General features: G+C 36.6%; 1 protein-coding gene across 1 annotated transcript; it reads left to right on the top strand.

Annotated features, from left to right (window-relative positions):
• The first annotated feature begins 5760 nt into the window (after positions 1 to 5760).
• LOC123602729 (olfactory receptor 5AN1) lies at positions 5761 to 6699 on the top strand. Its single transcript, XM_045487196.1, has one exon. It carries the CDS (start codon positions 5761 to 5763, stop codon positions 6697 to 6699), a length of 939 nt encoding a protein of 312 aa, XP_045343152.1.
• Positions 6700 to 12508: the final 5809 nt, after the last annotated feature.

The following is a 12508-nucleotide window of genomic DNA, read 5'->3' as shown; positions in this document are numbered from 1 at the left end:
TATTACATATATTACAGATAGAACCTTTGGGCACACAGAGATTTGACACATTCTTCCTAGCACAGCGATAATTCATCTTGAATCTCACAAAGTGTGATTTGTGGAACATATATGGTTCTTACTGACCAGAATCATGGCTTCCATTGCTTGGCCCTGGAGACCACAGCCTATACTTTTGGTTTTCTATCTTTAAAACTATCTTAAGAACCTGTCTAGATTCAAGGGTAAAGTTATTACAGTTCTTATCAGGGGGAATATATAACTATTAACCTATCAGTGAGAGTTAAATAATTAACTCATTGCCCACCCACCCTTTTCTCCCTGGAGGTAAGAATAGCTGAAGTAGATCAAACGAAGGATGAGACTTTTCTAGAGCATCTCTGCATCCCTAGTAACTGGCAGGATAGAGGAGTTTCACTTGTAAAAACCTAGAAACAAACAAGCAAAAATGTTTGTGGGAATGATCTTAAGTAGGTATTTTTAGTGAAGGATTAGTAATGCAGCAGAACACGTTGGAAAGAACTCCAGATCAGAACACACAAATTACACCTACTGTTAATAGAAGTTATATTTGTACTACACCCCCTGGTAAGAACTTTACATGCATTATCTAACTTGATTCTCTCTATGTAGACGTACTCTATGAAGTAGCTACTACTATCAGCCCCATTTTATGATAATCCTGAGGCTTGGAGAGGTTAATTTGTTCAAGGTCACACAGTCATCAAGTCATCAGATTGGTTGATACCCATGTCCCAGGTTGTAACCATGATAAGTCATGACTCTGTCATGAATTAGTTTTGTTGTTTTCCTTATTGTCTCAGTTTCTTTATTATGCATAGGAAATAATGGCATGTGTGACTCACAGCGCTGCTGTGATGGTTGAGTCTGGTCAGGTATTTGAGAAAATTTATGTATGTCTATATCTAAAATGAAAGTGTTTTGTACAGAGGGAAATACTCATGTATTTAATTTATTTTAATTAAGGTATTTTACCAGCTAGCCATGTCATCTTGAGCAAATCTTTTAGCTCCCTGGCTTCAGGTTCCTCACCTGGTAATTGAAGGTATTGAACTAGATGATCTCTAGGTTCTTTCCAGCTCTAATCACTCTTAAGTTTCCAATAGAAAGACTACAATCATGAGAACATTATTGGACTGTGGGGATGTCAGGGATGGATCCAGAAGGGACATGGCAAAGTGGGGCATGAAATTAGCAGGGACAAAAACTCCATGACAACCGTGACTCCAGAGAGCGTACCTGAGGGTTTTCTCCCTCTAATTGTCTTTTCTCATGTTACTTCTGCTCTTAATAACATATTTAAGAGGATCGCCAGTTGTGGGCATCTCTCTTGCCCTGAGCGGACAGCCAGTTTCAAAGCCAAAGACTCCCATCTTGGAGAACAATAGGGCCCAACTGGAAAATTCCTTTGGAAAAGAAATAAGCAGTTTTAACCTTTGACAAGAGCTCTGTCTTCTTGGGAAATCTGGGTCAAGGTGAGAGGGCAAGATTTAGTGAGAACAGTGGATTTTGTGCTATCTTAATAGCCATGTGATTCTTCCAGTAGGACCTGTGTGGAGCAAGGTTTTATGGTCCTCAGTCTCCCATTCTTCACCTCTTCCCTCTCCCATCCTCACTCCCACACTCTCCCCAGTGGGCTCTTCTTTGGGTTCTTTTTCACCTATAGAATGTCTCTGACCTTCCTTGAAAAGATTAATCTCTACTCTAAAATATCAGGGATCATTCTGGGGTGAGGGATGAATGTTGAGTTCCAGTTCTGCAATTTCTTATGGATGTGATCTTAAGCTCTGTTACCTTCTGTTCTTTCACCTGTAAAGAGGGAGATAATGAGATCATTTAGAATCTAATGAGACAATGTTTATAAAGCCTAACAAATTTTAGAAGTCAATAATTGAGCACTGAATTCAAAATAGCAATTTACTGGCTTTCAGGGGAATTTCCTAAGATCACACATTCTTGTCTAGGTTTTCCAACTTTGACCATCCCAAGGACCCTTTTAATTTAATTTTTTTCCTTGAGGATTATGTTTTTGAAAAGATACTAATTTATTTGCCGTTTACATAAATAATTCGGTTTATAATTTCTGAGTAGCAAAAGGCAAGCTGTTCACTAAGTAATGACATGAGAAAGTACTCAAGTACAATTCGATTGGCTTTTTGAAATACATCAAATAGCTCTCCATGGCCTTCTTTGGAGACCCTGGGAGTCAGGAGGCACCAGTGTTGGTAACACAGATATCAGAGATGCCCCACTCCAGGCATAGGTAGTTGTTAGTCTAACTATCTCTTTTAACCTTTTTGTAAAACTTGTTCTTCATTCAGCAACATCTTGGCTTTCCTAACCTTATTTTGTACCCTGCACAATCTTATAAACTGGCCATGTCTTTAGTTATCAGAATTTGAAAGGTTTTGATTAGTTAGATGCACATAGTAAAATGCCTAATTAATATCTACATCAGTCACCTTTTCTTTTAATTGTCTTGGAGATGGTGAACACACGCAAAAACTTAACCAAAGAGAGTTAATATATTCAGAATTTTTCCCTTTTCCTATGACTTACCGAAGTTTCACCAGGTGTATTTTATCATGAGTTAGTAAACAGTCTATAATTCCTTATCTTTTTTGGGAGTTATGAGTTACATAAAATACTTTTAGTTCTGGTTACCTCTGTTAACAAAATGTATTAAGAAAGTGAAGAGTTTTACTGCAAATGATTGAACAGGAGATTGACTTATTTTCACAGAATCGATCAATCATGTTAGTGTATTGGGGGATGTTGTTCACAGAAGTTCATATTTGGAAAATATTTTCATTGACTCTAACTCATCTTGGATAAAATACTGGAGAACTAATATTGGCAACACTTATTTTAAGAGTAAACAGAAAGATTTCCAAGTTCCTAAAACCATAATTGAAATGAAATAAGATAATTTTAGTTTTATATCCAAAAGTGGGTGAAAGAACCATTTGTTCATCATGTATTTATTCAGTTATGCCAACATTAGCATACAAGATGCTTATCACTCAATAGTGAAACATCTCCACTGTACCATGTACTGTACCTAGTATCGTCACCTCAAGAGTACTTGGTGGTGGTAAAACACAAAAAGTGGCATCAGAAGTTCACAGTCAACTGGAGGATAACAAAACACTACGAGATAGAAATAACTATAGTCATTGATTGACAATATTCTTGAGTCTAGCACAGAGACCATCTAATTTAGAAAAGAATTGTGTGAAGTGCTCCTTGACTTTTCAGTATTCATTTTGCCTTATTTTTCTTTCACAGAGAGGAATGATAATGGGGATGATAATTGCTAACATTTATTGAGCCCTTACTGTTTGAAGCCCTTTATGTCATTCAGTCCTTGCAGCAGTCATATGAGGTAGTGTTATTAGCCCTGTTTATAGATGAGGCAACTGAGGCACAGAGAGGTTAATTAATAACTTGTGAAGGTTGACGTGGGCAGTAGGTAAAATTCAGGAAATTCTGAAAGTCTGTTTTATTTGCCATTCTCACTTTCTCCATCATTTGCCCTTCCATTCTCCCTTTCTTTCCCAATCTGTGCTTACTATTAAGGATTTATATATCTTAATAACTTATTTCTTATTTATAGAAGTTGTGGAAAATTGATCAAAGACAGAAACTTTTAAGGAAGGCAATCAAAATCATACCAGTCATTACTTTTGACGTTTGTAATTGGCTCACATGTTGTGTGGTTTGTGTGTGTGTGTGTGTGTGTGTGAGAGAGAGAGAGAGAGAGACAGAGAGAGACAGAGAGAGAGACAGAGTGAGAGACAGAGAGAAAGGGAAAGAGACAGAGATAGAGATATTATATAAAACAAATTTTTTTTCCTCCAGGAAGGTGGAAACATCTTCTACCCTCAGTAGTAAATGTGAATTCCCCATCCCTATTTATATTAAGGACATTACTATATTGTCTTTTTTATCTTTTGTAACTATTTTTCCCTCATCAATTGTATTTCAAAAGTATTTTACATAAGTGAATTTTTTCTGATGTGACCAAGTTTTTAAGTGTTAGTTCATATTTTTCTCTTGTAGTTTCTGTTTTGGTGTTGTATTTCAGGATTTTTTCTGCATACCGAAATTATATAAATGCATTACAAGAGTTTAACCTTTATCAATTTAAATACTTACCATTTGTTAACTCTTACAAAATTTAAATTTTTCTAAAATTTCTATATATTCTTTTGACCCATCTATTTTTATAAGAATAGTGAGTTATCAGTGTTTATAATACTTTTTATTATTTGAAAGTTCATGTCTTTTTAATTATTTACCTTTTTTCAAAAATTTCTTAACTGTTCTCATTGATTTATTCTTTCATCTCAAGGAAGGACAGATTGTTCATGGAGCATAGGCCATAGCTGCAATCTATTATGAATCTTCAGTAAGCCATAATATGATGACTATATCAATAAAAAATATGAACTATAGCTATATAGTACTTGGTAATTGAAATTATTTACTTTTTCTCTGTATCAAGGCCCATATAACTTGATACTAGTTGTCAATGGACCAAGTATACTCAAACTCAAGCATCCTAAATAGAAAATTAATTATGTGGTTTGTGTCTTCATGGCCCCAGGTGGTTTGATTTGCTTCCACATGAGGTCCAAATCTACATGTGTCTAGAGGTAATAATTCCTGATAGTCTACAAGGCCAGTGATATCTCAGGAAATATCTCAGATTAACCCATACAACTCTAGCACTGTTGACATTTCTATCCATGGAAATAGCTGTCATTCATGGTTATCTGTAAGCAATCCAGGATAATAGCCAACACATATAGAACAATTACTGTGTTCAGATGTGTGCTCAGCATCCTCATGAGTTTTCTCATAAACCTCCTAGTAACCTTATAGTCCAGGGGCTCTTAATGTTCTCACTTTATTTTGAGCAAGTCAATCTTAGTGTGTTTGAGCTACTTGGACAAGTTCATAAAGTGGGAGGGTATCAGACAAAACTCTTAAAGTCTGAACCTTTAACCACAGTACCATGCTATTTCTCATGTAGAAAAATACCTTAAAATTGAAAAAAAAATGTTGGGGTCAATAGTGAGCTATCCTAGCCTCCTTTTGGAATACTAAGTATGAAGACTTCCCTAAGAAGATGTGTTCCATAACTTTATTGGGCACATATGCTGTGCCTCAAGAAAATATTATCAGAGTAAAGTTATGATATAGTTTTCCAGGCCAGTTGGAAGATGATATGTCAAATACATTTGCATAAAAATTTGTGAAATTATTACAAATGGGTTGTTACTTTTCTTAAGGGTAAAAGAATACATTTTAAAAATTTATCTAGATCACTATCTGAAACTGAACGGCTATTTCAGTTTTAATCTGGAGGTGATGCCACTTATGCTCTTAGAAAGCAGAAGTTCTATAATAAATTACCAAAGGCTTTTTAAAAAACTTTCAATGAATGATCTCTGTAAGAATCACAGCGTTTGTTTTTTTAAGTTCTCAAAGTTGAAAATATCTCCGATTTTTATGAGATTTCATGGAATAATTGAGAAACTAAAACACTAAAGTCATTTCTTGATAATATGAGGTGAAAAGCTGGGGTCTTCTCATCAGGACAGTGAGGCATTGTTTGCTTCTTTCCCAGTACTCAGTGGAGGAAAGAATGGCACAAGTGAGCAGTGTAATGCTGTCATTTCACCTGAGTCAGCAGAACATTCTCTGTTCTCTGATTTTAGAAGCACCAAGCAAATGGTTGGGGGAGGAAATATTACAGAGGTCACTTATTTCATCCTTTTGGGATTCTCTGATTTCCCCAGAATCCTAGCAGTGCTCTTTGTTGTATTCCTGCTCATCTACATTATGACTCTGACTTGGAACTTGTGCCTCATCATCTTAATAAGGATGGACTCTCACCTCCACACACCCATGTACTTCTTCCTCAGTAATCTGTCCTTCATGGATATCTGCTATGTGACCTCCACAGCCCCCAAGATGCTCTCCAGCTTTTTCCAAGAGCAGCAAACTATCACCTTTGTGGGTTGCGCCGTTCAATACTTTGTTTTTTCAATCATGGGACTGAGTGAGTCTTGTCTCATGACAGCCATGGCTTATGACCGATATGCCGCCATTTGTAATCCTCTTCTCTATTCATCAGTCATGTCACCCACCCTCTGTATTCGGATGGTGCTGGGGTCCTATCTGGCTGGACTCTCTGCTTCTGTATCCCAATTGTGTGCCATACTTCAGCTTCACTTCTGTGGGCCTAATGTCATCAACCACTTCTTCTGTGACATGCCCCAGTTGTTAGTCCTGTCCTGCACTGACACTTTCTTTGTGCAACTCTTGACTGCTATATTAACAGTGATCTTTGGGATAACAAATGCCTTCATCATCATGATATCCTATGGCTATATTGTCATCTCCATCATGAAGATCACTTCAGCTAAAGGCAGGTCCAAGGCTTTCAACACCTGTGCTTCTCATCTGACAGCAGTGTCCCTCTTCTATACCTCAGGTATGTTTGTCTATTTGAGTTCCAGCTCTGGTGGCTCCTCCAGTTTTGACAGATTTGCATCGGTTTTTTACACTGTGGTTATCCCCATGTTGAATCCCTTGATTTACAGTCTGAGGAACAAGGAAATCAAAGATGCCTTGAAGAGGATACAAAAGAAGAGGTGTTACTGCTGAGGTTCTGTCCAGATTTGTCCTATCAGAAACCTTAACCGTCGATAATATGCACACGAATGGACTATAACAAAATTCATACTACCTTTGGATAAAGAAAGCTTGATTTGACACAGATAATATGCCAAATGGACTGACAAGTGACTTGATTCCACACAAACACAATACGTTTAAGTCCTGGAGATTCATACTTTCACCCTACATGAGGGGTGGCCTCATCATTTATCAGTAATTTTCAAGTATTTGTAAAATGTTAAGGTGTAGAAACTCATTACTTATTTTTGCTTTGGAGATTGGGTCCTGCTGTCTCAGCCCTCTGATCATAAAGGAGCAGTACGTGACAGAGACCCCCAGGAGTGTAGAGATTTTGTCTTCAAATATTTTGATGCAGCGTAATCCAGACATGATGGTGATTGATGTTTGTTCTGTATTGCTGCCATAGTGGGAATAAACGCACACCCAGAATGTGCCTTTGAAAACAGATAAAGCTATACAATTAGCTGGTTGAGTTTCCTGGGAAGAGCAGTCTGAGATAGCTAATGTTTGTCTAAGGCCTCTTTCAGGGCTAATCATCCAATAAGTTTGTTCACATCCAGTCTCTACCAGCTGTAATCTTATGAGGGAAAAGTGATTTGAATCATAAGAGGATTGGAATGAAGGATGTAGTCCCTTCAGTACCATTTACTTAGGAGTTTGATGGTTTACTTTCTTGCTTGTAGCGTTGAGTGGGTGTTTCTCATGGAAGATGATGTTCAAAATCCATGTCAGAGCCGATATCAGTTTTTTATATTGTGGGACTCAAGCCTCTTTCTCCCATTAAATGTGGAAAATTTACCCTTGTCTGACATAGCCAGTGTTTCACACTATTAAATCATTTCTGTTATTTCAAGCATCTGTTTATGTTTGGTATGAGGAGACTTGCATGAAAATTCATTGTAAGAATAGAGTTACTGGATATTAAATATTGCAGACTAAGAACAAATATGGGAAGTTGGTATATATTCTGTGTATTGTCTGTGTTGAATATTGTATGTCCTAGAGATTTATGGTGTTGTATGGGGTGATATAATGTGTGGAGTAAATGGTTAGAGTTACTCTAATGCTGATACTTTCTAGGAAGCCTCAAGAGCCAGAGGGGAAATAATACTGGGAGAGGCAGGGTTTTTAACTTTGGCCAGTTTTCTTTGTGTAAAGTAGAACATAAAGCTTTTGGTTCTTGTGATCTGTTTGAAAAGGGTATAAGATGTGTAACAATACTGGCTGCTGATTTGCCAGATTGCTCAGTCTTTAAACAATTGGTATATAACAGATGTCATTACAATGACATATTATCCTTGGAGATTCATTGGGTTCTCGATGCTGTTTGGAGGGGGGGCTCCTAATTCTGATGAATCATGTAATTGTTCTATTTAATTAAAGATTATAAATGAAGAGGCATTTGAAGCCTTTGCCAAGTTTTTCACGAGTTTACAAATGGATGGAATTGAGAGAAGGTGAATCACTGAATCTCTGGGAGAGAATGTGAGGTCTTACCCCATACCAAGGAAGTAGTGCAGTGTGAATAAAAGATGTGTGCTCCTCTTCCCCAGCGTGTAAGCTTAGGTATGGTCTTTGAAGTATTGTTCTTTAAAAATGTGTAAGAATGTATGTGAAGTCTTCCTAAGGAACCATGAGGACTTCAGTAGGAGGCGCACCTCATAATCATTATGCTGTGCATTAGATTTCCATATTTATTTATCTTTTAGATGCAAGGTTATACCCTTTCAAAAAATCTCTCTAATTTCCTTGCTCTCCAGGTCCTGGTAACCACCATTGGATTCTCTGTTTCAATGGGTTTGGCTTTTTGACTCTGTATGATATTAGTGCTATCATACAGTTTATGTCTTTGTCTGACTTATGTCACTTGGCATAATGCCATCAGGGTCCATTCATGTTGTCTCAAATGGCAAGATTTCCTTCACTGTTGTAGTTGAGTAATATTCCACTGTGCTGTGTGTCAACACCATGTCTTCTTTACAATTCTTTGTCATTCCATATATTGCCTATTATGAATAATGCTGCAATAAACACGGGCGTGGAGATTGTCTTTTTGGTATCCTGTTTTTATTTCTGTTGAGTGTGTACCCAGAAGTGGGGTTGCTGGATCCTATGGTAGTTCTTTAATCTTTTGAGGAACATCCATCCTGTTTTTAATAGTGGCTAAACCAAGTTACCTTTCCACCAGTAGTGTACAGGTGTTCCCTTTTCTCCAAATCCTCACCACCACTTATGACCTCTTGCTGTGATGGTAGTCATTGTAACAGGTGTCAGTTGATATTTCATTGTGCTTTTGATTTGCATTTCCCTGATGATGAGTGATGTTGGGTATCTTTTTGTGTACCTATTGGCCATTTGGGTGTCTTCTAGGAAAAGTATCCATTCAGTTCCTCTACCCAATTTTAAATCAGATTGTTTCTTTTTGCGTTTTATGAATTCTTTTTACATGTTGGATATCAACCCCTTATCTGAGGTGCATGGTTGGCAAATATTTTTCAGTATGTGGTTTGCAAAGATTTTCTCCTATTCTGTAGGTTGCCTTTTGATTATGTTAATTGTTCTTTGGCTGTGCAGAGGCTTCTTAATTTGATGTAGCTGCACTTGTTGACTTTTGCTTTTTTTGCTTGTGCTTTTAGTATGAGATCCAAAAAATCATTTTCAAGACCAGTGTCAAGGACCTTGTTCCCTATCCTTTCTTCTAGGAGTTTTATGGTTTCAGGTCTTATATTCCTATCTTTCATCTATTTAGGGTTAATTTTTGTGAGTGATGAAAGGTGTTGACCCAATTTCATTCTTATGCATTTGATGATCTAGTTTTTCCAAAACCATTTATTGAAGAGACTGTTCTTTCCTCACTGAGTATTCTTGGCTCCCTTGTTAAATAGTAGTTGACATATAGGTGGGAGTTTATTTCTGTATTCTATTTTATTCTACTGACTTATATGTCTCTTTTTATGCCAGACCCATACTGTTTTGTTTAGTATAGCTTTGTAGTATAGTTTGGAATCAGGAGAGTGATTCCTCCACTTTTGCTCTTTCTCAAGATTCCTTTGGCTTAGGCCTTTTGAAGTTTCACACAAATTTTAGTATTTTTTTATATTTTGGTGAAAAATATCATTGAAATTTGATGGAGATTTTCTTCAATCTATAGATGACTTTGGTTAGTATGGAAATTTGGAGAATATTAGTTTTGGTTCATGAACATGGGATATCTTTCCATTTTTTGTGTGTGTGTTCTTTATTTTTATCAATTTATTTTAGCTTTAATAGTACAGATCTTTTACTCCCTTGGTTAAATTTATTTTTAAGTATTTTGTTGTTTTTAATGTTAATGTGATGGTATAATATTTTTTTACTTCTTTTTCAGGTGTTTCATTGTTAGTGTATAGAAATGCAACTGGTTTCTGTATGCTGATTCTGTGTACTGCAACTTTACTGAACTTGTTGATTAGTTCCAACAGTTTTTTGGTTGAGTGTTAGGACTTTCTAGATATAAGTGAGTGTGATGTTAGTTGTGGATTCTTATTTCTGGCCTTTATTGTGTTGCAGTCATTTCCTTCTATACCCAACTGTGGACAGTTTTATTTAAGAAAGGATGTGGTATTTTTTCAAATGCTTTTTCTGCATCTTTTGAGATGATATGCTTTTTATCTTACATTAACGTGGTGCATCACAGTTATGTTTTTGTGTATGTTGAACCATCCTTGTAGGGACAATGTTCATTTAATCATGGTGTATGATCCTTTAATGTGTTGTTGCATTAGGCTTGCCTGTATTTTATTGTGAATTTTTGAATGTATATTCATCAGGGATATGTCTATAATTTTTATGCAGTGTTCTCTGTCCTATTACAGATATAGCCTTCTAAATCTGACTATATACTTACCTCTACCAGTGTGTGGTCTATTTTCATATATTTTCATATTAAATATTTAAAAAAATTTTTTTTAAATGTTTATTTATTTTTGAGAGAGAGAGAGAGAGCAGGAAGGGGCAGAGAGAGGGAGGCATAGAATTAGAAGCAGGTTCCAGGCTCTGAGCTGTCAGCATGGAGATCATGATCTGAGTTGAAGTCGGACACTTAACCCACTGAGCCACCCAGGTGCCCCTTTTCTTTTCTTTCTTTTACTTTTAAAAAAAGTTTATTTATTTCAGAGAGAACATGAGTGCGCATGAGCAGTGGAGGGGCAGAGAGAGAGTGAGAGAGAGAGAATCCCAAACAGGCTCAGTGCTGCTAGCACAGAGCCCGAAGTGGGTCTCAGACTCAAACTCATGAGATCATGACCTGAGCTGATATCCAGAGTTGGACACTTAATAAATTAGGTCACCCTGATGACTACACATTTTACATCTTATCTTACCTTATCTTTTCTTTTCTTTTTTCTTTTCTTTTCTTTTCTTTCTTTCTTTCTTTCTATCTAAATTATTGTCAAGTTGGCTAATATACAGTGTTTACATTGTGCTCTTGGTTTCGGGTGTAGATTCTCATGAGTCATTACTTGTGTACAACACCCAGTGTTCATCTCAACAAGTGCCCTCCTCAATACCCATCATCCATTTTCCCGTCTCCCCCAGCCTCCCCTGCATCAACCCTCAGTTTGTTCTCTGTATTTAAGAGTCTCTTATGGTTTGCCTCCCTCTCATCTCCTTTCATCATTTCTTGTTGGAAAGGTCTAATGGTGATTGGTACTCTCAACTTGTATTTGTCTGAAAAAGTCTTTATTTCTCCTTTCTATCTGGAGGATAACTTTGGCAGATAGAGGTTCTCTGCTGGCATTTTTCTCCAACACTTTGAATATGTCTTTCTACTGTCTCCTGCTTAAGGGTGTCTTTGATATCTATTGATAGCCTAATGGTGTTCCTTTGGAGTTTACAATCTTTTTTTTACTGGCTGCTTTTAGGATTTTCTCTTTGTCTTTAATTTTTGACACTTTCATTATACTATGCCTCAATGAATAATTTTGCAATGAGATAATGTAGCAGTCTATTAGCTTCATTAACTTGGATGTCCATGTGTGTCACCAGGTTTGAGAAGTTCTTGGCCATTATATATTTAACTAGACTTTCTGCTTCCTTCTCCAGTTTTCTCTTTTCCAATTCCAATTATTCTACAATTGTATGTTTCATGGTTCCCATAGGTTTTCTTTGCTCTTTTTTTATTCTTTTTTGTTCTTTCTTCTCTGACTAGGTTATCTCAAAGTTCCTGTCCTCCAAGCCACTGATTCTACTTTTTGTTTCCATCTACTATAGATACTTCTATTACATATTTTTAATTTTATTCATTGAGTTCTGCAGCTCTAGATTTTCTGTCTGGCAATTTTTTAAAGTTTATTTATTGAGAGAGAGAGACAGAGAGAGAGAGAAAGAGAAAGAGAGCGAGCGAGCAGGAATGAGTTGGGTGGTAGAGGGGGAACCAGAGAAAAGAGAATCCCCGGGAGGCTCCACACTGCCAGCATGCCCATGAGATCATGCTCTGGGCTGAAATCAGACGCTTAACCAACTGAGCCACCCAGATGCACCTGTTTGGTTATTTTTAATGATTTCTGTGTCTATTACATTTCTCATTTTGTTTATGTATTGTTTCTTTTGTTTCATTCAATTGTCTTTGTGTGTTTTTCTATATCTCATTTAGTTTCTTCAGAATAGCTATTTTGAATTCTTTATTAACTAGATTGTAAAATTCTGTGGCTTTAAATTGATGGATTGAAGATTATTTTCATTTTTTAGGGATGACGTGTCCTTAGGTCTCATGTTCATTTGAGTTTTGTGTTTCTAC

The sequence above is a fragment of the Leopardus geoffroyi genome, chromosome D1, assembly GCF_018350155.1.
Source record: "Leopardus geoffroyi isolate Oge1 chromosome D1, O.geoffroyi_Oge1_pat1.0, whole genome shotgun sequence".
Taxonomy (NCBI): Eukaryota; Metazoa; Chordata; class Mammalia; order Carnivora; family Felidae; genus Leopardus; species Leopardus geoffroyi.
The sequence above is the reverse complement of the archived record's forward strand: the minus strand, read 5'-3'. Positions and strand labels throughout refer to the sequence as shown.

Bases quoted from the DNA above. Each gene is read 5' to 3' on its own strand.
- LOC123602729 (XM_045487196.1), top strand. From the start codon at position 5,761: ATGGTTGGGGGAGGAAATATTACAGAGGTCACTTATTTCATCCTTTTG.